Source organism: Phytophthora infestans, genomic scaffold, assembly GCF_000142945.1.
Source record: "Phytophthora infestans T30-4 supercont1.15 genomic scaffold, whole genome shotgun sequence".
NCBI classification, from domain to species: domain Eukaryota; phylum Oomycota; class Peronosporomycetes; order Peronosporales; family Peronosporaceae; genus Phytophthora; species Phytophthora infestans.
In genome coordinates this window covers 221,786-245,891 of record NW_003303744.1, presented here as the reverse complement: position 1 = coordinate 245,891, position 24,106 = coordinate 221,786, and the positions used below count along the sequence as shown (strand labels likewise).

Sequence of the window (24,106 nt, the reverse complement as noted above, 5' to 3'; positions counted from 1 at the left end):
ATGTAAATTCTACAGTCCATGCATTAATACCATAGGTTGGCACAACCCACGCCGGACGCGTCTAAGCCTCACAATGCTTCAACGTGACCAACACTGGACTCTTTATCAAAGTAGCTTTTCTTTTTGTTTCGTTAATGATGGCTACGTGAATCATGCGCGAGCGACGGCGACGCCAAGCCTTTTTGCTGAACACCAGCGCAACTAGAACCTGTATCTTTCTCGTCTTGAAGCGGCGGCTCTTGGAAGACTGTCTTTGCTACTGCGTCCACTCTAAACAGGGAAGCCGATCCGCACTGCGCTATGTGACACGCGCAGCAGCATGCATACACTAAACAACATTTTACTTGGCCATGGGGTGGGCAGCGATGTAGTCGATGACCTGAGCAGGGGTGAGTAGCTTCTCCGACTCGTTGTCCGGGATCTCGATGGTGAATTCCTCCTCCATAGCCATAACGACCTCCACCACGTCAAGCGAGTCCAGGCCCAGGTCCTCCTGGAACTTGGCAGCCTCCTTGACAGCGTCCGCGTCCACCTTCTCAAAGTTCTTGACGACGCCCAGCACGCGCTCGCTCACCTCGTTACGGTCCAGGAACGTCTGAGCGCTGAAGAAACGCACGGGAGCGGCGCGGGAAGCCACGAACTGCGGGCGCGCGACGGCGCGAGACAGAGGACGGAGAGCGGCGACGAAGCGGTTCATTCTGAGGGTACTTGAGAGTGACTTGCAACCACAAATGAGGGAGCCCGAGCTTTGAAGTGGCGATACCGCTTTCACTTAATAAGCATACTTCAGGACTTCATCAGAAACAATCTTTTAGACTCAACTACATACTTTATTCGAGTGACCTGCATTCATTCTAGTTGAGCTACAGTTTTAGAGTACCGGTATCACAACGGAAACTTCACTCTTAAATGCCAGCTGCGGATACGGCAGGAGCTGATGCTCCGCAGGATGAAGCACAGCAGGCACGCGACTGGTGGGGAGCTCGGGAGCTGGAAGTGGAGAGAGAATTGGCTTTTAGTCTGCAACGCCGCATGGAGGCCCAGCGTGCTCAGTTGTACGCGTTCAAGACGGAGCAGAGCAAGTGGGAGCACGAGCTGCAGCTGCGTATCTCCAAGTACGCACACGACCGCAAGCTGTTGAGCGAGCACAACGTGGAGCTTCAGGAAGAGCTCACAGAAATGGAGGAGAAATTCACACAGCAGCAGCGCGAGATGAACCTGCAGGTGCAGCGTGTGATCGAGCTGGAAGGAATGTTACACGAGAATCAGATTGACACGCAGCAGATGCGCGAGCTGGGAGGCAAGAACGACGAGCTACAGCAGGTACGACAACAGGCACACTTCTGTGAAGCGTTGTCTCTGATAAATTTGCTGCATACAGCGACTGAGACAGTGGGAGAGATGCTATCGCGAAGAAAAGATTCTTGCTGCGAAGGAGCAAAAGATGCAGCAGGACGAGTTACTGTCACAGTTGGAGCGATTGTTGGCTGTGTCAGAGGACGAGTTAGTGCACCGACAACAAGTAGCAGCTTCAAGCGACAGAGATACAGTGAAGATCAAAGGTGAGCAGGCTCGGGCAGCAAGAGTACGACGGAAAGATGACGCTGAGGACGACCCTCTTGTGACGAGGATCAAGGAGCTTGAAGCGGCGTGTAAGCAGAAGGTGAGTAGAAATGGTAAATTCCGGGCAGAAAGGTGCCGTTATGTTGACCAACGTGATGATATTCTCCAGGACCAGGCAATTTACTCGTTGAAGGCTGTGCTGGAGCAGCAGGAGACCGCGTTCGACGAGAAGTTGAAGATCGTGACGGCCAAATACGATCAAGTCAAGAGTATTAACATGGCGTTGCAGGTGAAATGGCATAAATCGAGGGCTTTATTCGTTCTCACCGCAGCTAATGACCGTGCTATGTTAGAAACGACTCATGTACGCATTAACGGAGGGGGCTAGCAAGTCCTAAGCTATGAAGTTGATCCAGTCGACCAATCTGTACCAATATCAATTGAACAATGCAATTTGCACCCGAGCCGCCCGTTATTAAAGGATAAATAGTCCTCCTTGTGCTTTCAACGGACTACCAATACACTTCACGCCTGACGTCGCCACAAATCTATTCTCCTCGCGACTCCGGCCATTAGCTTCTTACTGCTGCACCTGGATGTTGTATTTCCGCTGCCACTCGTCTGCGGCCTTCTCCTTCTGCTTGATGTTCTCGTTCAACTGAGAAAGTAGCTGCGCAATACCGTCACGGTTAGCCGTTACGGCGGGCAGCACCTCTTGCACTGTACGCTCCACCAATACGCCGCCTACCATACGGTAGGTCTTGCGGTCCTTGGGCAGCTCGTTGAGCGTCTGGATCACGCGGTTGTGCTCCGTAGTCTCCACATCCAGCTCGGAGATCTTCTCGGCCATCTGCCGCACCTCGGCGCGTAGACTCTTGTACGTCGCCACCACCTGCTGCTCCGTGATATGCTCCGACATCGTACGTAGCTTCTCGACTTTTTAAGTATTGACACCTTGGCTATTGCGTGACAATGATATGAATGTGTCAACCACACCATATTGTATCAGATTGTAGAGGGACAAGAAAAGTAGAGATTTAACTTGATCTTCGTAAGAACGACCGGTAACGCACAGTCAGGGCCATTGGTTTTGGGGCTCCATGTCATCTGCGACTTTGGACGGAGCTCTCTATTGTAGAATTCAACTGACTCTAGACAAGTAACCATGCAGAACGAGGCCGGCCAGTCGATCGACATCTACATCCCGCGCAAGTGGTGCGTATTGCGCTGGTGACTTTAATACGCTCAGAGCTACTGGAGCTAACTGGTGCTTGCTATTGTCTGTCATCGTTATATAGCTCGTGGACCAACCGCATCCTGGCGGCCAAGGACCACGCCTCGGTGCAGATCAACGTCGGCCGCGTGAACGCCAACGGCGTCTTCACGGGTGAGTCGGACACCTTCGCTCTTGCTGGCTACATTCGCCACCACGGTGAGGGCGACATGGCCATCACCGAGCTGGCTCGCCAGGCGGACGCCAAGAACTAAGCAGACCAAGTTGTCGTGATCGCGCGCTGCTGCTGCGAAGTGGAGTGTGCGTTCATCTACGTCTAGCTGGCAGTTCAGGAGGCTGGTGATTACGATATGTATCAACAGATACGTCTGTGATCGCTGGCAGGAATTGCGGTACCGTCGCTTATGGAGTCGGTTGTTTGCGGGTTCGACCTCGCCTTTTGATTTGATCGGGTGTAGGCTTAGTATTTAACTCTGGCCAACGGACGAGCAAGAATAAAGTAGTTCAAACCCGTCAGAGCATCTCGTCTTCATCATTCATCATCATGTGTTGTCGCTCAGAACATTTGTGTATTGAATTGCGGCATTTCTATAAAGAATTCCTATAAAGAAACGTCAAGCTCGCTACCCGCTACCACTACACCGAGCGGTCCGAACGCTTATCCCTGATAATCACGCACAAAACAAAACGATCCAGTTAAAAAGATTCATCCTTCCGCTGGATAAGGCTCACGCACCTGGGGGCCGCGCTGCACCATGACTTCCGAGACCACCTTCATGGTGTCGATGTATCTGTTGATGCACAGAGCGAGACAGTTCTGCTGCTTGCCGTCCAGCTTGCCGTTGGGGCGCGTGATGCACTTGTCGAAGCACTTCTCCTGAAGGTTCTGCGTCAGCTCCTGTAGTGCCTGCTGCTGCACTTCCGAGCGGACCTGCCAACCGCAAAATGGAGACCGTCAGTACAGTTAGCTAAGAACGCGCTATTGCGACGACGGCTGTAAACATACGCGGTTAACGAGCTCGGCTTTCTGCTGGGAAGTGAAGTTGGCGCCGTCCATTTTTGCAGCTACAATCAATTCTATCGGATTGACTCTGCAGCCACCGACAGATATCGGTTCTCAGAAGCTGTACCGGTATATGCCTGGCTGCTCTGGTTTACTAATCTACTACCGGTTCTACAAGAATATAATCCACTGGATTGTGCAAAAAACACTTTAAAGTATACGTGTATACTTCCGCTCGTGCAACTTATCCAAATAGGTACCGGTACTTGGTGTAATTTCTAAGCGCAATCGAAGACGCCATTTCAATTACACGCAACTTCGCCAAGCCATCACTTCGCCATCAGCACCATGCATGCGCCGCTAGACCGGCCACACCCTGACTGCCAGGCTGTACGTACATTAACTTCAGCTGCCCTTGCTTTGTTGGGCTGACTGGCAACTGACTGAGCAGGAAATCACGGCGCTACTTGAGTGCCACGAGCGCAACCCATACGCCAAGTTCTTCGGTGCCTGCGGCGACGTGAAGACGGCGCTGGACCATTGTTTTAAAAATGAAAAGATCCGCATGCGCTCGGAGAACTTCAAACGTGCCAAGGCGTCGGACGCCTACGTGAGGCAGAAAATGCAGGAGCGCCGCGATCGCGTGGCGGCGGAGGAGAAGGCCAACAAGGCAGCAGCAGCCAACTAGAGCCACACACTACTATCACTAGGATCTCAACACGAAGCTGCGCACAACATCTGGGGCCGTGGGCACTGAAAGACAAGGAGGCAGTTTTTGTTTTCGTGTATTGATTGCTGCGAAGGAAGTTATAAGCAACGCAGCAGGACAGCTACAGTAAAAAAAAACTTGAACAACTGATGTTGCTGCCGACTTTTCTATCGATTGATCATTGGCGTCTGCCGACTGACGCACATACTGATAGATCGGTTGGCAGGTGAGGTTTACTTCTGCTCCACACCCTCGTGGAGCTTGTCGCCAGTGGGTTGGTCCCAGACAGAGTATCGCGTCGTCATGTTCCAATAGTAGAGTTTGCCGCGGTTGTCCAGAGCCGCGCGCCAGTTGCCAAAGCGCTGTCCAATCAGCACTACGTCGTCATCGTCGTCCTCCGCGATGGTCTTCACGTGGGTCGCCGGCAAAGGGCTCCATGGAATGGTTCCCTCTATGATATACTTGGCATCGACCTTCTCCAGATTCTTAAGCTCGCGCTTCATGTATTCGGCCATGATGCTGGCGATACGCAGACCCTCTGGCGTCTCATTCTCAAGCAAATGCTGGGCCACTGCTGTCTGGAAAGCGTTGGGACCGTTCTTCAAGCCCTGGTCGTAGGCGATGCAGGCGTTGAAGCAGACTTGCTGCACCTGAGCCAAGTGCTTGTTCACTGTAAGTTCCGAGATGTCCTGGTAGCGGATACGCACGACGGTTTCCTCCCACAGACGATCGAACATGAGCTCCTGCATGATCGTGCCCTGCTCGCCTTCCAGCGCCAAGCGCCGGTGTACTAGCCATACATGAACCATGAGCAATGCCTGCTGCGCACGAAAGGTGCGCGGAAGTCCAAGTGCGTGGTAGTACTCTGGTCTGGCCGTGTAGTTCATGCAGCTCTGGAACACGGCGGTCGAGTGGCGGAACAGTCGGTCGTCCTCGTTCAGAAAGCCCAGCATCTTCCACAGCCAATGCCAACGCTGGATGGGGTTTTGGCTCTTGGTCACATCTACGTTGGAGGAGCGGCCGATAAAGCCGCGACCTGGAGACGGTGGCGCAATGTCCGTCACAGCCCACGCGAGCTTGTGCGAGGCTTCCGGGTGTGATGCGCTGGCAGCGGATGCGAGCGATCTAACAGACACCTGAGTTACAACATTCTGCGAGCGGATGGAGGAAGCGCCCAAGCATTTGTTTGCCAGGGCCGCGCCGCTGCGCTGGGTGCAGGAAGCTGCTCTAGCCGCTCGTATTGCTACACTCCGCATGACTTTCAATCGAGAACTGAGACCACACGTGCTACATGGTAAGTTCGCACAGCTTATCGATGTGGTAAACATAAAATTGGCTGTATAAACGGTGCAATAACACGAGCACCAGCCACCAGCCAACAACAAGTGACGAGCAATGGGACGCAAGGCAAGACACCGATCCCGCACGGGCGACGGCGGCGCAGAGGTGCGTCTGCGTAAGAAGCAGCTGAGGGAGGCGCAGCAGTCCCAGAAGAAGGCAGAGCTCACGCTCTACGACGACCCGTCTAATAACGACAGCGACAGCGAGCAGGTAGAGTCCGAGGATGATGAATTGGCAGGAGAGGAAGTGCTGGAACTTGGTGGAGAGGAGGACGATGACGATGGAGAGGAGGACGATATGGAAGATGATGATGACATATATGACGCCGATGGTGAGCGCAAGAAGGCAATGCAGATGGAAGGAAAATGGGGCAAGAGCCGCAAGACCTTTTACTCGGCAGATACGGCAGAGTACGAGCTTGAATCGGACGAGGAGATCGCTAAAGACGAAGAAGAAGCTGCTCTAGAGTTGCAACGCAAGCAGGCAGAAATGATGGACGACGAGGACTTTGGTATCGATGCGCCTGAAGCGGACGGAGATGAGGACGATGAAGAGGAAGAGGAGAACGAGATGGCGCCGGTGGATGACGAGGAGCTGATCGAAGACCAATTGGCTGATATTGCCACACTCGCTGACAACGGCGCTGGCGGTGCAGAGACCGTAGAACAGGTGCACAAGGACTTCTCCAAGATGTCCAAGAAGGACAAACTGCAGATCGTCAACCAGTCGGCCCCAGAACTCTTGGGCCTCGTGTCAGAATTGGAATCAACCACGAAGGAGCTGGAAGAAGTCGTGACTCCTGCTGTGCTCAAACTCCGACCTGTTCGTCGGAAATCGCGTCAACTGCAGACGGGACTGCGCTATTTGATGACGCGCCAGAATCTGCTTCTGAACTACTCGGCCAACATCTCGTTCTACTTGCTGCTACGTGCAGAAGGCAAGAGCGTGGCAGATCACCCAGTGTTGATGCACTTGCTGTTGCTAAAGAAACAGCTAAACAAACTCCAGTCTCTGGACGAAATACTGAACGATCAATTGCAGGAGCTGCTCACGAAGGAGCTGCCAGCCGAGCGAGAGCCCAAGACTGACGACGGACTCGATAAGTTCTTCGCCAAGACGGAACGCAAGCGCAAGACAGACAGCAAGCAGATATCAGCCAATAAGAAGCAGAAGAAATCAACCGAGATATCGGCCGAGGAGATGGCCGAAGCGGAGCGATTCTACGAACAGACGGTAAATGACCAGGCGGAGCTCAAGAAGGCCAAGAAGGAGCTTTACACGCACGAGAATGCCACTCTGGCCTCGAACGATGAGGACAGCGACGTGGAGGGCGGCAAGCGTGGTGCTTCGTACCAGATCATGAAGAACAAGGGCCTCAAGGCGCACAAGAGCAAGCTGAACCGCAACCCGCGTGTCAAGAAGCGTTTGCAGTACCGCAAGGCTGTTATCAGAAGGAAGGGCCAAGTCCGCGATGTGCGTGTGGGCGAGGCTGGCAAGTACGGAGGCGAATCGACGGGCATCAAGTCGAATTTGTCCCGCAGTCGCAAGATCCGCAACTAGCCTGGACGAAACTCTTGTGCACCGGTAGACAAATACATAGACCCCTTTGCATCATTTGGACGTCCAACGTTCACCTTGGCAGAGTGCTCGCTATGTAGAATGCTGTGTATTTAACTGGTGGCTCATCTTTCTCCATACTACGAGTACTCGTCCCGAGACGGGGCTTACTTGTCGGCCTCAACGGGGCTTTCCCATAGCTTGTGCTCAAGGTACACGGGAATGACGGTCAGCTCGTCCTCGGCCTGCTCAATCAACTCTTCCAGCTGGCCGCAGTTGATCTTGCGCTCAATGACGTCCTCCTATAGTACAGAATCGTCAGCTTTTTTAGCTTCTGCACCACCAGAATATTCTTGCTCTCTCGTAACGTACCTCTTCGTTCTCCTCTACCACGCTCAAACGGAAGTTGGTGATCTGTTCCACAGCGTTGCGGTAGTTCTTGGCCTCAGGCGGCAGCACCTGCATCATATAGCGATAGCGTTATCAGCCTATGGTCTTGACTGTGTTCTACTACAGACTTGCACGCACCTTGACCTCCTCGAGCGTCCGGCGGTAAATTTTGATGAGGTCCTGGCGAGCGTTCGGGTTGACCTTTAGACCCACGAGACCCGTCGAGGTCTTGGTCACTGCCATCCGCAGCACTCGAGACGCAAACATGATCGAAGCAAGTGGTGTCGTGCAATTATCTGCCTGCCAGACTAAGGATCACCGCAGATCAAGGACTACATCTTACTGGCTGATAATTAAATGAGTTAATTATTTCAACCAATTAATATACCTACTGACAAAACAATTCAATTCTGAATCGAAACTACCAAGTAAAGCGCGCTTGCGAGGAAGCATGAGCGGTATCTTCCCGGGCAACAGCAGCCTTATCCAGCAACTAGACAGTGCGTTCTTGGAAGCCCTACATCTCGCGGTCTCGCCGGTGTATTTAAGGCGGCGCTTTACGCCGATTTAGCTTTGAAATGCGTGGAAAGCTGACACAGTGACGTGGTGGCTGCTAAACGTTTTTCAGAGCAAGTGTTGATGGTTTTGCGGGACGGCCGACATCTCGTCGGATACCTGCGGAGTTTTGACCAATACTGTACGTTATTAGCTACGAGATTTGTGGTAAATTTCGAGCAGGAACCAACGCTGGGCTGACTACTGTTGGTCTGAAGAACTGGGTTGGCTCACTACTGCTGCTGTTGGACTCTTGAATCTCTGCAGCGAATATCATTCTAGAAGACACATATGAGCGCCACGTGGCTGGAGGACTGTTCTGCGATATTGAACTGGGTCTTAACATTATCCGGTACTACAGTAACCTGGATCCATACAGCAGCACTACAATTATATGAATCCAATGGGAGATTGACGATCTAACGTTTGTGGCTTTTGTGCTCGTTTTGCTAATTGGACAGTGGCGACAACATCGTTCTTCTCGGCGAACTGGTACGGAGACTGTTGCTGTCGCAATGGCGTCTGCGATCCTCTTAGCCGTTTAAAAGTGCTGAAGAGAGGCATTATTATTTACGTCCATACATGCAGGACAGCGACAAGGAGCGCGACCAGCCACACATGAAGCGCGTGGAGCTGGAGGAGGTGCTAGAGGCCGAGGAGCGGCTGAACGAGGAAGGCAACACAAGTGTGCGTCAGCAGTGGGACTTCGAGCAGCAGCACTAAGCGCGCCAACATGCAAGTATACGGTCTACTCCTTGTGTAGTAATTCTATCGATCTTCGTCTGGCATTTACTACGTACTTCGAAGTAGTACTTAAGTATCAATTGACGCTTTTAGATGGCTACATGCTCATCACTTCCACCATTATGTTCTGAAACACCACGTTATGTGTCGCACACAAAACCAGGGTAGCCGCTCGTTTTTGGTTTTGGTGGTGAGACTCTGGAAGGGAAGGCGTACGAAGCCCAAGTTACGACACCACAGTAGCCATGGCCGAGGAGCGCAAGACCGTCAAGCTGCCAGACACGGACAACACGAGCCTCACGTGCGCCGCGCGGATTCTGGCGCACGAATGCGCGGACGCCAACCTGGAGTTCATGCGCTGCAAGCAGCGCGACGCCAACCCTCGAACCTGCCTCGTGCAGGGTGAGAAGGTCACCGCTGCCGTGCTCAAAACGTGCGTAGCACTGAAACATACAAACTTCAAGATAAAAGGGAGCTGTCGTTAACTTCGTGCTTATTTTTCGTTTCCAGTCTGCGCGAGGTGGAGACCAATTGCGGTGAGACGTACTCGGCGTACAAGAAGGCGCTAAAGAAGAACTGGCACCGGATTGATGAGACGAGGAAGGAGCAGGCTGCGCTGGAGGAATGCTGGCGACAGTACAAGGGCTATAACCAGACGCAGGAGGACAAGTAGACGCAGCATAAGTTTTCTCGCGGTCTTAAGGTAAAAAAAGTCCCGAGTTAAATTGGGCAGCTTGTCAACAACTACGAAACAAGAAACAAACACGAGGGAAGAGGAAGGAAATCACAATGCAGTCATCGCCCTATTGCGCGCTCATCCCCTTGCAACAAGAACTCAATGTTGTTGCTCTATGATTTTTTGCATGCTGTAGACTCAAAAAGACGTTGCAGGTTCATCAAAAACAAGAAGCTTGCAATGCAACCCATTTCTCTATGTGTGTTTGAAGGGGCCACCGCCCACGCCAGCGTCGAGGCAGGCTTCAGTCGTGTCCGCAGCAGCCGAGAGGCTGGTCGTTGTGCCACTTGCAGACGTTGACGTGGCCTCAGGACTTGGCGAACCCTCGAACCGACCACGGTAAGCCCACAGACCCAGCGCAGGGTTTGAGATGTAGAAGAATCGCTCGCCATTTGCGTCCACATTCCAGCCATCCTGCAACTTGGCCACAGGGTATTTCGCACTCATTTCTTTGAGATCTCCGTAGCCAAAGCCCACACCTTCAACTTCCTCCTCTGTAAGATGCCCCGGGCAGTACGTGACGCGGAATCGGCCCTCAGACGAGCCGTGGATCAAGTGTGCGGCTGCACTGAGATTCTTCATCAGGTCGCGGTTGGCGTTCAGGTGAGCAAGCACTTCCTGTAAAGCACAACCCCAGCAACCTAGTGAGCATCACGACAGGATGGATAAGCACAATTATTCTGACTTTCAGGTCGTACCGGTGTCGTTCGGTAGCCATATTTTCGGATTAGCTCGTCGATGCGTTTATCCTCACCAAAGCGAGCCACCCCGGGAGCAAGCACGATAAGTTCACCGTCGTCTGCAATCGCCATACGTGTGCGGTAGATGGATTTGTTGCCGAGCCAAGTGGACTTGAACTCCTCCGGGTCCAGATACACCACCACCTTGTCAATAGGCGCATCCAGAAGCTCAAAGTTCACTTCTAGCGACAATTCAGCAGCCTTCATGAAACATTCCTCGTCGTCTCCGATGAAGACACCGCGTGTCACGAGGTTGCCGTTCTCCCTGCAATATCAAGCCAGCCATGAGTTCAATTTATTACTAGCAATTGTGTACGAGCAGGTTAACAAACCGTACCCGCGTCCGATGACTGTTTGGACGTAGATGAGAGGCATTTTTTGAAGGAAATTGGTGGACGCGTAGTTCAGGATACGTCGCAGTGGGTTGTCAGCACGCCCCATCATACGCTCCATGCCGTACACGGCGCCGATGAAGTGCGAGAAGTTGATGCCCTCGCTTCCGCCAGTTCCAACGAAGATATTCTTGTTAAAATTGGCCATCCCCATGACCTCGTGCGGAACGACTTGGCCGATGGAAAGCACCAGGTCATGGCCACCTACCCACAGCTTCAGCAACAGCACAAGAATCAGTTCAAATCCGTCCTTAAGACAGCGCAAGAAACACGAACCAGTTTGTTGATTTGAGCGGGCCACGGCTCGTTCACTTTGCCGTCGCTGGCCTTCTGGATGAGCTCTGCAGGCACCTGGCCGATCGTTACCACGTCGTTCCTGTAGTAAGCACGAGGGCTGACTCAGTCTCACACCACATTTCACACAACTTTTTCATGCATCTCGCGCACCTCCAGTCGTGCACACGGAAGAGATCTTTCGGGATATCACCAAACATCTGCAAATAATTAGCCACCGGTTGAGTGAATAAGCCCTCAGCTTCCGACTCCGGCTCGTTTGTCTACTTGCCTTGCTGATCTCGTCATCCGTCATGGCGTCATGCGTTCCCAGAGCTGGCAGCACGTCTGCCACCTTGTCTTGCAGATACTCGTACGCATATTGCGACAGCACGCCAGACTTCCTGCAACAATCACAGCAAAACAACAAGCATACCAATTCAATAAGCAGGTGCGTTTCTCAGCTACAGTGATTGCTACGCACGAGTGGAAGCGGGTGAAGTCTGGGGGAACGATCACTGCCTTCTCAAACTTGGCGCCGCGCTGCGTCTCGAGCTTCTGCAGCGTCTCGCGCACGATCTCACGCAGACGCTCGTCCGATAGTTCGGCGGTCTTGGATCCCTCAGCGAAGAGCAGCGTCATGTCGAAGGAAAAAAAACTGGGTAGAGCTGTTGAGAACTTTGGTGGATCGAAAACTGAAGTGTGTCTTCAAAGCAAGTTTGCATAAAAAGTGCGACTTTGTTAAAACTTGCTCGTGGTTGAAGTGTGTCATTCTCATGTAAGTGTTGGAAGCAGATCGCAATAATTGCCAACCCAATTTGCCTGTTTTATCATCTTTTCCGTGCACATTGTCGCCTTTAGTGCTCCAACTCCGTAGACTGCGCACGCAGAGTTTTCTCCATGCTCTGGGCTGCGCGACCAGGTCTGCAGCTGTTGAGCACATACCCCGTGAGTTCTTGCACCAGTTCGAGCACATACTGTAGCCTCAGCAATATCTGGGGTGACAGTTTGCCAGGTGTGAACAATGGATGCTGTCACCTTGACATCGCTCTGGTTTCTTGATATTAAGGGCTCGATCACCAGCGCTCCTTTCTCGTCATATACAATGCCACTCAAAGCCTCGGTTTTGAACTTCTGCGGACTAAGGAATGCACGCCAGGCAATCACAACGCGCCCAGCAGCTACGTAGCGCCGAACGATCTGCTTTACTCTAATGTCCAATAGAGTTTGGCCGAAGCGATGCTCTTCGCCGAAGACTTCAACAACCGTGTCATCGCTTACGAGTCCTGGAGTCTAAGAGTGTGCAGCTGGCGTCAATACGCATAACATAACGAGATACTACAGCACTAGCCTGTTCGTACCTCGTGGGAGTCCGTGCGGTAGTAAAATCTGGTCGTTGGTCGTCGGAATGAATGCGCGAAAAACTGCCAGGCCGCGTCACCAACTGACTCAACATCGTACGGCAGGATTTTGTCGGCAATAGCTTGGCAATGAACCTCTCCACTCGTGGAGAATGGAGTTGTATAGTTTAAATCGGGGCTATACACTTGAAGCACATGACGATGCACCGCATCGATACTTTCCGCCATCTCCTGGAACACGCTGCCATCACAAGGTTTTATCGGGACGGCGTATATTCGACGGAGCGGCCAAGGCCAAGGCTCAGGCCTCTGCGCTGTCGAATGCGACGATATCTCTAGATTCTCCTGTCTGGTTTGCAGCAGCTGTTGGACATTTCGATTCGTCACCTCATTGTTTTCGCGCACTAACTCACGTAGACGTCGGTTCTCTTCATCTGCGTTCTCTCTTGACTTTCGTTCGTGCATTGCAAGCTTCTTATACAGCTCCATCATGTCTGTTCCCTGTTTCGGCGTTGAAATTTTACTTTGTAGCGTCTCCAGACACTTTTCCAGTTGCGGAACATGCTCGCGCAGGGCGAGTAGCTTCTTGTACTGAGACTCTCGAGCTCGATTCGGGTTGTATCCACGCGTACTTCGCTTCTTCTTGCGCTGTGGTTGCTGCGTCAGGCCCCCGCCTTCGCCGTCGGGTTGATCCAAGAGTGACAGCGCCGCTTCCAGTACCAGGTCGTCGTCCACGAGCTGCAAGTCCATCGTAAAGGGTTGAAAACTACCAAATGGCATAGCAGGAGCAGATCACGCATCGGCGATGACGGTTTGATCTCATGGCAACTCATTGGTGCGTAAGTTCGCCTTACTTGTACTTAAGTACTTCGAAGTATTAGGCAACTTGTCTGTTGCTGGTTCAGTGCGAAGCCACAAGCTCCTCAAGGAGGTCTTCTCCACCTTGTCAAGAAGAAGTATTTTCCCGGACGGCTCGTTATCTTAGTTCATCAGATATACCACGGGCATTATTGCCATCTTCTTGTTGGGCAGCTTCACATAGAATCCGGTAAAAAAAACTGCCTCGATGGTGACTCGATGGTCTACCGCTTCAATCGACGAGTTTGTGTGCGCCACACCTCAACTGTTACTCCCCCTTTCACTAGAACTTCAGGAGACGATGATGCTATGGGCGCTGGTAGCGCTGCTGTTGGCGGCATCTACACAAGCCTTCGAGATCAGCGGCACGGTGTACCCTCAGGGCTCCGTCACAGAAAAGGTGGAACCTTTGAAGGTGCATCTAAATGGCGGAGAGCAGACCACCTTCGTGCGCGCAGACGGCACTTTCGTGTTCCGCGACCTGGAGCCAGGCCGCTACGTGGTGGACATCCCGTCGACGCAGTTCCTCTTTAGCCAGTATAAAGTTGATGTGGCAGCAGATGGACTTATTCGCGCACTCGAGTACAAGTACCCCGGGGCCCCTAAGATGCGCGCCAGTTATCCGCTAATCGCGGAGCCTGTCAAACAGCTCGACTACTTCGAGCAGCGCGAGAAATTCAATCTACTGGGCCTAATTATGAACCCGTCGTTCTTGACGATCGTGGTTCCCATCGGTCTACTGTATATTCTTCCCAAGCTGTCGGAGGGAATGGGTAAGTGAAAGGGTGGCAATTGGGAGGGATTGAGTCCTGGTACTGATATGTATTTTGCTTGAATAGACCCGGAAGAGATGAAGAAGGCGCAGGAGGAAATGGGAGCTACAGACCCGTCGTCATTGCTTGCAGGGATGCTGGGCGGCGGTCAGACCAATGCTGAGGACAGTGACGACGATTAGGATGACAGAGCGGCTCAAGCGGAGGAATTGCAGGCCAGGCTTGGTTTCCTGCTGTGTAATAGACGAGCTTGATGTCTTGCTGTATTATGAGCATACGCTGCACCCCTAGACGAACATAGTGACATTGGGGTTCCAGTGACGGTTGTCGACTGTAGTCGTGGTCACTTGATGTGCTTCGATTGCCATGCCGCAGTGTTCATCCACGTCCTCGATACTCGTGGTTGTGGCACCCCAATCGTTGATGGGTTTGCCCTCGCTTAGAGCTGCCACCAGCTCTTCCACACGCTCCGAGTCTCCACGCAGCGTTATTCGAACCAGGCTTCTGTCCTGACGGTCGTTGGAGGCGCCGCCCTCCAGTCCGCGCTTCTGCATGGCACGAATGACTGTCTGACGGAACATCACTCTCTGCACCTTGCCGCGCACCCCTCCAACCAGCGAATCAAGTTGGTCTTGCTTCTCTCTTGCTGCTCGGGTTTACTCATTCCTCTAACACTACAAGTGTTGACTTTTGTTGTTGCGACTGTGGCACTTTTCTAAACTGAGACTGACAGAACGATACTATAGATACGTACAGTAGTACTACGTAGTACTACAATTCAATTAGAATAAGAAAAATGGAAAGCAAAAAAGTTAAAGTTACTAGGGAGCATGCAACAGGCACCAAGGACCCTTAGAAAGAAACGATAAAAAGCAAAGGGAGGCAAAGCAAGCGACCAGCCGACCCAGCTGCAGTGTGTCTAGTTACCTTACAGCCAGGATGTCCGTCGCATGCCTGCAAGTCATCTATTCCGCGCTTTTTTTCTTCTTGTGCTTCTTCTTTTTGTCCTTTTTGTCCTCCTTCACCTCCGCGTCGTCGTCAGCGGATTTTTTCTTCTTGTGCTTCTTGTCTTTCTTTTCTTTCTTGACCTTCGGCTCTTCATCCTCGTCGTCAGCCGCCTCCGCCTTACGTTTCTTACTCGACACAGTCATGTCAGCGTCCGCGTTGTACGACTTGCTCGTCTCCGTCTTGACGTACTTCTTGGACTCATTCTTCGTCTTGCCGTTGCTGTTGGGCACACCCGAAAATCCATTCTCCAGCTGACGCACACGAGCCTCCACCTTAGCGCGATTATCAAAACCGATCGTGGCCTCCGTGGAGTCGCCCAGAGCGTCCACACGCACAGCTAGCGCCGTCTTAGCAGCCAGCACGCGAGAGATCTTACCCTTGTGCTTGGGGGCAGTCTGGCCAATAAGCGAAGCGTGGTAGATCAGACCGTACTTGGGGGTATCGTGCTTGGTCTTGAGGGCACGGAACAGCGCCTTCTCAGCTCCAAGAATCTGCACGGTGGACGCCGGGTGCTTGGCCAGGTTCATCAGCGAGCCAGCATGGGCAATGAGACGAGCACCGACCAGTTCACCAACCATCACGGTGAGGTTGGGGGCGATAGCGTTCATACGGTTCTTCAGGTAGTCGAAAAGCTGAGCACGGTACTCCGTGAGGGAGATAACCTGCTCACACAGAGCCGAGATGTTGGTCACGTCTTCCTCGGAGATGTCCGTACCCATGGACACCTCGCAGACCTCGCGCATTGAGGCCTCAACGTCCTCCGACAGGATGTCCGAGAAGTCCAGACTCTTCACCTGCGTGCGCATGCCCATCTTGAGCACACACTTGGCGTACTGCAGGTTGTCCGTGACGATCTTGCCCATCTCTGGGAAGTGCCATCCAAACCACTCGCGCACACGCATCGAGTACGTGTTGATCTCCTTGTCCAGCTCGTCCAAGAGACCAATGGCCTGCACAATCATAGTATCCACCTTGTCAGCGCTGAACTTGAGTTTGTAACGAGACAGCGAGTGCGACAGACCCAGCGTCATAGCCTTCAGGTCGTCGTCCTCCAGACCCGTGATGAGCGTGTCCATGTTGGCACGGATGCCACGCATCACCTCGTTAACGGCGCTGTCGTTAACACAGGCGATGCTGAGCTTTTCCTTGATGAGCGAGCCCAGAGCCTTGTCCGACACAGCCAGCTTGTCCTTAAGACCAACGTCCACCACGTTCTTCTTGAGGAACTTCTTGAGCGTCTTGCCCATCTTGCCGTCCACCATGTCGGTGGCAGCGGCCACAGCTTCTGTCGTGTCCTTGAACGCATTGAAACCCTTGAGCTTCAGCACCTTAGCGGCCTTCTCAGGCGTCGAAAAGTGTTTGAAGACGTCATCGGCGTTGGCCAGCTTGGCCTCGTCCTGCACCTTGAACAGCGCGTGACCTGCGGCAGTCTCGAACAGAACCAGCATCGTATCTAGCGAAGTGTTTATCTCCTTCCTGGTTGCTCGATATTTACGCACTGGACAAGCCACTGGTCAGCAGCGAGGACCTACTGAAATAACTTAAAACCTCAATCTGGCATGTTCCCTCTTTAATCCGATCTTATCAAGTGGATACAAGTGCTTTTAGCCAATCATCTGTCGTGATTATCAAAATTGAGATCTGGGATTGGTGGAAAAGAGGCGTCTCCTTTTCACTGGTGGTGGGGCCTTCCAGCTTCTCGACCTTGCTTAGAGCTCTCCATTTGTTGCAAAGTTCCTCTCCAAACAAGTAAGTGGCTGTATCTGTCCCTATGCTTTCGGTAGCGTGGGGTTGCTCGGTGTGCGGTGTGTAGTGGTGGGTCGGTCTTTTCTGGCGTGGCCGTTTTTCCTCCGCTGGCAGCGCCTCTCGACTGTAATTTGTCGTAGAGGCTTTGGGTGACGCGTTATAATGACGATGTTTCTTAAGACCGAGACTGTCCTGCGTGACCGACGTGGACTCGATGCTTGTCTCTAACGGCAGCTGAAGAGCTCTGCGCCTGGGAGTGCGGTGGTACAGACGTGTTCTTAACCCCGTCTGTGCGTTGTGCTTCAATTAGAGACTCCAAAATGGCTGACTACGATGAGGAAGAAGTTGTGCGCGGTGTGACGGTCCGTGACGTGAAGCCCGCTGAATTCATCAAGGCTTACGCGGAGCACCTGAAGCGTTCGGGTAAGATCGAGCTGCCCGCCTGGTGGGACGTGGTCAAGACGGCCTCGTTCAAGGAGTACTCGCCCGCCGATCCGGACTGGTACTACATCCGTGCCGCCTCGATTGCGCGCAAGGTGTACCTGCGCCAGTACACTGGTGTTGGCTCGCTCAAGAAGGTGTACGGTGGCGCTGCCCGCAAGGGTGTGCACCGTCAGCACTTCCAGAAGGCTTCGGGCGGTCTCATCCGCCACATCCTGCAGCAGTTGGAGGAGATGAAGGTCGTGGAGAAGTGCCCCGAGGGTGTTAACAAGGGTGGCCGTAAGATCACCAGCCACGGCCAGCAGGACCTGGACCGCATTGCTGGCCAGGTTGTGCGCGCTTAAGTTTGGCGGCTTTTTACAGCCGCCACTTAATCGGATCAATGAACCAGAGAGCTATTTTGCAATAAAGCTAGTTTCAACGCGCTCTGCCGCGTGGACTTTCAAACACTTTTTTTGTATTGCTGCCCTTTAATCGAGACTAGTTTGGTTTTATTTTAATGTTAAGATATGAACTCTCTTGAACTTACAAATATCTGCGCGCCAATGTTTTCACCCGCGCGTCAAACACCTCGGAGGAGATCGGCGTGTCATACTCGTAAAATGGATTCATTAGCAGCTTCAAACGTCAAAACACATAGAGAAGTTAGATGATCAAACTAACTTACATCGGTCCTCTCATTAATACTTCGGTGACAACCTCCTTGTCGCCCCCTCACCTTGACGTAAAGCTCATGCACCTCGTGGAAAAAGGCCTTGACAGTATCATCGTTGCGGGTCTCGTGTAGCAGCAGGAATTTGACGCCTGAGGCCGTAACAAATGCTGACACGAGCTGGTCGTTGAATCGGTCCACAACCTTGAGCGCCATGGCGGGCGTCGTCCACATGAGCTCGTCCACCAGATCCAGCGCTGCATGTAGTACAAATTCGTCTACATGCGCGCTTTCCTCCCTCCGCGCGCGCATCTCCATCTTGTACAGCGGCTCCTTGGAGCCGACCACGACGAACATCGACATGATTCTCCTCAATCAGCGTTCTTTCTGGGGTTTTATTAATAAAACACACGACAATTAACACCGAATTATCGCAATAACCGCATTTGAGTGCGTAGGTTGCTGTTTACTTTAAGTGATAGCAAAGGTTTGTCACCGTTGGACCGCAGTAAATTTCCTGGAAATGAAGTTCAAGACCGTTTATGTATAGTAAATAACTTGTTGAAAGAGTTAAACCCCACAAGGCTGTATCCGATTAGGTGATATTATTATCCTATTGCAATGGGTTGTTAGAAGTTCTATGGAATGTTTAGCATTGTAACTAATAATATTATGGATGGAAGCTTCTATAATATAGTCTATATTATAGAAGCTTCCATCCGTCTGAGCTGCGGGAGCGGCAGTTTTCTTTTGGCGCGCTGTCCCCCAAGCTCCCCTGACTTCGATAAAAAGGCTCAATTATTAACCCGGAAGTTATCCGAGATGTCCAAGAAACTCACCGTCGTGTTCGCGTTGCTAAGTCTCGCCGAATTGTCTGAAGTTCACGCTGGGCCCCTCGCTTACGGTATTTGCCAGACTGGGTGTAACGCCGTCTCTGTGGCTTGCTATGCCGCTGCTGGAGTGGTTTTTGGCACCGTGACCGCCGGAGTTGGAACCTTGCCTGCTGTCCTCTCCTGCAACGCCGCACTTGGGACATGCATGATGAGTTGCATTGCTGCGGGCTTATCGCCGACGCCGTAGTCGGTGGCCTTTCGTAACGCGAAAAAGCTGTGATACCGTACTTGCCTACTTTGGGGTTTGAATTGGTAGGCGAAATTGTTGTTATTGACGCCTTGACGTAGCTGAACTCCCGTGACAAAGCAAATGAACTCGTAGCTAATAACAGGCACACGCGCTTTTTTCATTCATAATTTGCTTTTGTTTTAACGGTATTAATACTTGTCGGATCGAGTGAGACATACGGATTCAAGATCGCCGTATGCAAATTAATCAGACGACCTCTACGCTTATTCAGGGGGACTTCTGTACTTTTTACCGATAAAATGTTCTGTTTTTATTGGCGGAAATTAAAAAAGACAGTGACCTGGAAAATGTTCGAAAAATATCGCCACTTGGACGACAACAAAATGAACAGACATCTTCCAGAATATCACCCCTGTCAGAATAGAAATGGAAGACCATTTTCTGCGGCAAGCTACATATAGTCACCAGAGTCAGCGGAAGATGCTGCGCGAATACGTAAATGGTCCGTATCTTGCCGATGCTAGCTTCACCACACAAACAAATGGACTGAGTCAGCAAGTGTACATTGCGCATTTCTGACAGCCTCTCCGACAATAAATTGGCGGATGTCTAGTTACCGGTATTATAAAAGAATCGACGATGAAACTAAGTGAAAACGACAAAGAAAAGTGAGCATTTTGTCAGATTGGCCTACCGACTTTACAATTATACCCCCCAACTACAACACGACGGAAAATGTGGCAACCTTACGGTTTATTGCAGCCACAAAGCCGGTAATCTATTATAAATTACGCGCGCCATGCGGCGTCCGTCACCAGTAAGTCTAAATCTAGATATGTCTAAAGCATGTGCACCACATGTATATTTGTGCCTAACACGTACATCTGGATGTGCACCACTCAGAAATCGCACTTGCCAAATTTTTAAAGATATTACACTACAATGGATCAGAAGACTCTTGCACGGGAGCTGGTTCGCGCTAGACTTACGGAGCTGATGAAGATGAAGGTTATGCTGGAGAAAATGCACAGTAGCTTGGAGAAGATGCTAGCGGTTCAGCTGAAGCTTCAAGCGCTGATCGAAGCGGTTGACAGAGACAACAGTGCATAGCAACTTCCCACCGACTCACCAAGTGTTTTGTGGTGTAGTGATTTCTCCATAGTTGCGGATAATCGTCCGTCGACAAAGACGCGACACCGCCCAAGTTGCTCAAGCGACGAACCCTCGGTCATGTGATGTACGGTGACGCCAAGGTGCAAGGGACTCGACGGCGTCACTACCGAACTCTCAACGGATATTGGATAGGGTCCATATGTCACTGAGTCCAGGCTGTCCTTATTATTAATAATGGACTGGCCGGATTCGCATTCAGCGGCCAAGAACTGACCATCTACGGTACGAACCCTCGGTGGCGGTTGGGATGAGTTCGCGGAAGACTCAGCGACCCTTGGAAGACACGCTCACCGTCTGGAACAGGGAGCGGGCCGTTAAAGATACTCATGCGACGGTGCAGACGACGCTTGGCGTGCAAGAAGATCCATAACGGATCATTGTTCACTTGGTATTTGTATCCTTGATTAGGACTTCTGATTAGGAATAGACCCGAAAGGGTAAACATAAATGCAGAAAAGAATTTCCACTCAAGCACACAGAGCGACGTCCGGCTTCAAGGTAAGCGCCTGGTCAAGCTTGTTTGAGTGTGTCGTGCCTGTCGGTGAACTCGAAGCTCTGTAGCGAGGGTTCATCCGGCAAGGCCAAGAGATTGTGTTTGTATTATCCGATTACTATCGGGAGGTTTTACGTCGGCTTATTGTTGCCTATTTGCACGACTGGGAGTGTTTGTATTGCATCCCTTTTATTCTTCCAACCGAGTGTTGAACACTCTGTGTCCTCGTAAAATGCTTTCCCATGCCTGGTACCCTTCCGCTGTTGGGACCACGAGGCTTCATAACACCTATTAGCCTTTCTCGTGCTAGTAGCGTGTTTTTATTTTTACTGGTTGGCCTATATAAGTAGTTTACAAGGTCCAGTCTGTCCCGGTGCAAGGGCAGAACTGGGGTCTTCAGGTCCGCCCGAACGATCGTTTACTATCCTAGAGACGTATTGTTGTGGGAATGTCCTAACTACGTTTGTAGCTAGAGTTCACGTGGGAATTCCAACACCACAACTGGTGCCGCGACCCGGGAACAGATTGTGACCATTGTGAACTGTTTGTATGGCCTTCCATCCTACGAGCTACCAAGAGAAGAAGAACAAGAAAACAAAAACAAGTAACATGGCGAAAGGACAACCGACGGTACCAGTTACGCCTGCCAAGTCTGGTGAGGCTCACAACGAGAGTTCAAGCCCGGTTGCGCGCTTTGCAGCCGCCACCGAGCGTTCGGTGAGCTTTGACGACGAGGCGGACAGCGGTCCTGACGCCCACGATTATGAAGATTACGAAGAAAAGACGCCGGCTCCAGAGCCAGGCGCAGCGATACCGGAGACGGCCACGCTGTCATCAGGGCTGAGCGGGGTGACCAAGTCCCTTTCGCCGACGAGCTCGATGATGTTGCGGGACCAGAACCAGCCTACGATGATTATGACGATGGGACCGAGGGTTCTAAACCTTCGGTGGCGAGTGCAAAGCATTCAGCACTGCTGAAGGCACCTCGCCCACCTATCAACGGTGATACACCAGCCGCCAAGCGCGTTTTCGACCGCGTACAAGCGCTGATGCAGAATGATGAGGGGATGTAGCTGCTCAAGCCCATCCCCAAGAGAAAGGCCGACTGACCCGCGCTTGCGCAGGAGCTTCAATACCCAGTCAACTCGGTGTCGACTAGTCAAGTTGCCGAGGATTCAGTTTCGCTACTGTTGTCGCTGGGCTTCGAGAATGAGACGTACCCATCGACAATGTCGCTCCAAGATTGGAGTCCTCATGAAGCCGGATCTGCCCTCCAGAAATGGAAGAAGAAGCTTCGGAAGGCGTTTGGCGCTGTTGGCATCAACGCTGGTAAGCAGCCTGTGAGTCGAACGATCGTTCAAGATGAAGATCCGTCAACGATTCCGCTGCCGTAGACACCCCAACGACACGACCGTACTCCTCCGACCAAGCGTGGAGGTGAGCGTGGTGCCTTTGACACTACCAAAGTTTCACCGTTCTTTCAAGACTCGCACATGGTTACGCCACGTTCGGAGAGCCGTATGCAGCGTGTTTACGCTGGTAACGAGGGTTTGTTCGGTCGCCGGGGCGGTGCGCGAGCCCCCAAAGGTGGTGCCGGACGTCGTCAAGTCGACAGCGACGGTTCGTCAAGTGACGATGACATTTTGGTGCGTACATTCGACGAGGAAGATCCTCAAGCCGAGTTGATGCGTCAGATGAATGAGTTGGCGACGCTGAACGACGTGGACCCGACACCGAGGATTGAAATGGCATCGCACCGACCGTTGGATCGTATCACGCCGTTCTCAGGCTCTCGCAACAAGAGCGAGAACTGTATGCAGTGGATCCGTGGGTTCGTCTACGAAATGACTGGAACTCACACAGATGCCGATAAATGGTGCATTCCATTTGAGCTTAGTCTCCGGGACGGAGCCATTCATTGGTTCCGTCAACTTCCGAAGAAGACGAAGCGCAAGTGGAAGCTGCTGAGCGATGCGTTCATCCGCTACTACTGCTCGCAGTTCACGCAGACGACACTGTCCCGTTACTACACTGCAAAGCGGGAGCGTAACGAGCATCTGTGCGACTACATAAACATGCTGAATGGCTACGCTCTGACCGCCTGTCTACACTTCGAGAAGAGTGGTTGCGACGCGAAAGAACACGTAAAGCAGCTCCTAACAACGTGCGATAATGACAAGTTGGCGGAGAGCCTTTACCACGCTCGCGTCACCGACATTCACGAGCTCAAAGAGATCATCGAAGATGTTCTCAAGGGTAAGGAGAGAATGACCAAGCGTGACAGTGAGTTTCGATCAGTAAAATATCTTCACGTCGTACGAGAATACAACGCTGCCGCGGATTCGTTAGCCACTGAAGCGCTGAACTCGAAGGTCAGTTGTGTGATCTTGGCCGAAACTCGCAAGTCGGAACTGGCGTCACTGAATCGTATCCAGGGAATGATCTACGAGCCGGACGAATACTCAGTAGATGTTGCGTCACGTGGAGCAGAGCGTCAAGTACATGTACTGGCAGCGAGTCTTCAAAGTGGAAAACTTTCGAAAATTTCGTGGTTGACTACAGCTCACCAGAGTGTGATTATGGTAATATGGCAGAGATGGCTAGGCGACAGACGAAAGCCAAGAAACGCGTCAGGTTTGCAGATGAACACTCGGAGGGGGCCTCCAAACTCAAGAACAGCATAAAGAGCTACGAGAGACGTCCAACGAAGATTCAATCGGCGAAGATTTGCCAGACTATCCTCACAAGACTGTACCAGCGGCATTTCCCGATGCGGAAGTTGCTGACCCGGTAGCGATACAGCGGGAACGACGCAGACGGATAATGGTGGCACAAGACGAAAAGCAGAAGTGGTCTAACATCAAGAAGGTGCTTCAGGGCCAAGAAGAAGAGCTGAGTTACAAAGAAACTCGAGATGCCTGGAAGTATGCTGACTGGTTCGTGTTATCAGAAGACGGGGTGCTTCACTATCTTGGATTGAATCGTCGGTAGGACCACGGTTGGCAAGAGGAGATCAAGCTGCGGCTTGTCGTACCGACAACGATGATTCAAAAATCTTGCAGAACTGTCACGACTCGCTGGAAGGAGGACATCAAGGTGTGGTGAGAACGTTCCATCGCGTTAAGACCGATTATTATTGGATCGGCTTGTACGCTGACGTGAAGAAGCATGCGAAGTCATGTCCGGATTGCAGCTCGAGTGAAAGCCGCCCGCAGCTTCGTGGATACTCACCTGGCAACGTACTAGCCGAACGACCTTTCCAGATCGTCTCGATGGACTTT

General features: G+C 52.0%; 16 protein-coding genes across 16 annotated transcripts; 7 read left to right on the top strand and 9 right to left on the bottom strand.

The window, feature by feature from the left end:
- Positions 1–80: 80 nt before the first annotated feature.
- PITG_09445 (uncharacterized protein) lies at positions 81–713 on the bottom strand (the record flags this gene model as incomplete). The annotated part of the gene is made up of 1 exon (XM_002903052.1): positions 81–713. The coding sequence occupies one exon, from the start codon at positions 695–697 to the stop codon at positions 341–343; it is 357 nt and encodes a 118-aa protein (XP_002903098.1).
- A 196-nt stretch (positions 714–909) lies between these two features.
- Positions 910–1,961, top strand: PITG_09444 (uncharacterized protein; the record flags this gene model as incomplete). Its single annotated transcript, XM_002903051.1, has 5 exons — positions 910–1,323; positions 1,382–1,503; positions 1,585–1,663; positions 1,733–1,852; positions 1,917–1,961. The coding sequence occupies 5 exons, from the start codon at positions 910–912 to the stop codon at positions 1,959–1,961; spliced, it is 780 nt and encodes a 259-aa protein (XP_002903097.1).
- PITG_09443 (prefoldin subunit 2, putative) lies at positions 1,903–2,491 on the bottom strand (the record flags this gene model as incomplete). The annotated part of the gene is made up of 1 exon (XM_002903050.1): positions 1,903–2,491. One exon carries the CDS (start codon positions 2,480–2,482, stop codon positions 2,144–2,146), a length of 339 nt encoding a protein of 112 aa, XP_002903096.1.
- Positions 2,492–2,656: 165 nt separating this feature from the next.
- PITG_09442 (40S ribosomal protein S21) lies at positions 2,657–3,315 on the top strand (the record flags this gene model as incomplete). Its single annotated transcript, XM_002903049.1, has 2 exons — positions 2,657–2,778; positions 2,862–3,315. 2 exons carry the CDS (start codon positions 2,729–2,731, stop codon positions 3,049–3,051), a joined length of 240 nt encoding a protein of 79 aa, XP_002903095.1.
- A 140-nt stretch (positions 3,316–3,455) lies between these two features.
- PITG_09441 (Mitochondrial Protein Translocase (MPT) Family) lies at positions 3,456–3,854 on the bottom strand (the record flags this gene model as incomplete). The annotated part of the gene is made up of 3 exons (XM_002903048.1): positions 3,456–3,461; positions 3,534–3,728; positions 3,804–3,854. 3 exons carry the CDS (start codon positions 3,852–3,854, stop codon positions 3,456–3,458), a joined length of 252 nt encoding a protein of 83 aa, XP_002903094.1.
- An 888-nt stretch (positions 3,855–4,742) lies between these two features.
- On the bottom strand, positions 4,743–5,767 carry PITG_09440 (uncharacterized protein; the record flags this gene model as incomplete). The annotated part of the gene is made up of 1 exon (XM_002903047.1): positions 4,743–5,767. The coding sequence occupies one exon, from the start codon at positions 5,460–5,462 to the stop codon at positions 4,743–4,745; it is 720 nt and encodes a 239-aa protein (XP_002903093.1).
- A 134-nt stretch (positions 5,768–5,901) lies between these two features.
- PITG_09439 (uncharacterized protein) lies at positions 5,902–7,464 on the top strand (the record flags this gene model as incomplete). The annotated part of the gene is made up of 1 exon (XM_002903046.1): positions 5,902–7,464. One exon carries the CDS (start codon positions 5,905–5,907, stop codon positions 7,408–7,410), a length of 1,506 nt encoding a protein of 501 aa, XP_002903092.1.
- A 36-nt stretch (positions 7,465–7,500) lies between these two features.
- On the bottom strand, positions 7,501–8,079 carry PITG_09438 (uncharacterized protein; the record flags this gene model as incomplete). Its single annotated transcript, XM_002903045.1, has 3 exons — positions 7,501–7,709; positions 7,780–7,866; positions 7,936–8,079. 3 exons carry the CDS (start codon positions 8,062–8,064, stop codon positions 7,575–7,577), a joined length of 351 nt encoding a protein of 116 aa, XP_002903091.1.
- Positions 8,080–8,220: 141 nt separating this feature from the next.
- On the top strand, positions 8,221–9,196 carry PITG_09437 (uncharacterized protein; the record flags this gene model as incomplete). The annotated part of the gene is made up of 5 exons (XM_002903044.1): positions 8,221–8,297; positions 8,426–8,494; positions 8,620–8,704; positions 8,814–8,844; positions 8,941–9,196. The coding sequence occupies 4 exons, from the start codon at positions 8,437–8,439 to the stop codon at positions 9,073–9,075; spliced, it is 309 nt and encodes a 102-aa protein (XP_002903090.1).
- Positions 9,197–9,285: 89 nt separating this feature from the next.
- Positions 9,286–9,994, top strand: PITG_09436 (uncharacterized protein; the record flags this gene model as incomplete). Its single annotated transcript, XM_002903043.1, has 2 exons — positions 9,286–9,529; positions 9,607–9,994. 2 exons carry the CDS (start codon positions 9,342–9,344, stop codon positions 9,767–9,769), a joined length of 351 nt encoding a protein of 116 aa, XP_002903089.1.
- Positions 9,924–13,348, bottom strand: PITG_09435 (uncharacterized protein; the record flags this gene model as incomplete). The annotated part of the gene is made up of 10 exons (XM_002903042.1): positions 9,924–10,450; positions 10,531–10,837; positions 10,910–11,178; positions 11,241–11,340; positions 11,412–11,458; positions 11,593–11,641; positions 11,722–11,943; positions 12,183–12,214; positions 12,276–12,530; positions 12,599–13,348. 10 exons carry the CDS (start codon positions 13,346–13,348, stop codon positions 10,028–10,030), a joined length of 2,454 nt encoding a protein of 817 aa, XP_002903088.1.
- Positions 13,349–13,755: 407 nt separating this feature from the next.
- On the top strand, positions 13,756–14,494 carry PITG_09434 (uncharacterized protein; the record flags this gene model as incomplete). Its single annotated transcript, XM_002903041.1, has 2 exons — positions 13,756–14,229; positions 14,296–14,494. 2 exons carry the CDS (start codon positions 13,758–13,760, stop codon positions 14,409–14,411), a joined length of 588 nt encoding a protein of 195 aa, XP_002903087.1.
- A 22-nt stretch (positions 14,495–14,516) lies between these two features.
- Positions 14,517–14,810, bottom strand: PITG_09433 (uncharacterized protein; the record flags this gene model as incomplete). The annotated part of the gene is made up of 1 exon (XM_002903040.1): positions 14,517–14,810. The coding sequence occupies one exon, from the start codon at positions 14,808–14,810 to the stop codon at positions 14,517–14,519; it is 294 nt and encodes a 97-aa protein (XP_002903086.1).
- A 285-nt stretch (positions 14,811–15,095) lies between these two features.
- On the bottom strand, positions 15,096–16,960 carry PITG_09432 (nucleolar protein NOP5; the record flags this gene model as incomplete). Its single annotated transcript, XM_002903038.1, has 2 exons — positions 15,096–16,735; positions 16,942–16,960. The coding sequence occupies 2 exons, from the start codon at positions 16,958–16,960 to the stop codon at positions 15,195–15,197; spliced, it is 1,560 nt and encodes a 519-aa protein (XP_002903084.1).
- Positions 16,936–17,881, top strand: PITG_09431 (40S ribosomal protein S19-3; the record flags this gene model as incomplete). Its single annotated transcript, XM_002903039.1, has 2 exons — positions 16,936–16,986; positions 17,294–17,881. One exon carries the CDS (start codon positions 17,304–17,306, stop codon positions 17,766–17,768), a length of 465 nt encoding a protein of 154 aa, XP_002903085.1.
- PITG_09430 (trafficking protein particle complex subunit 2, putative) lies at positions 17,003–18,447 on the bottom strand (the record flags this gene model as incomplete). Its single annotated transcript, XM_002903037.1, has 2 exons — positions 17,003–18,042; positions 18,143–18,447. The coding sequence occupies 2 exons, from the start codon at positions 18,437–18,439 to the stop codon at positions 17,950–17,952; spliced, it is 390 nt and encodes a 129-aa protein (XP_002903083.1).
- Between the last annotated feature and the right edge of the window lie 5,659 nt (positions 18,448–24,106).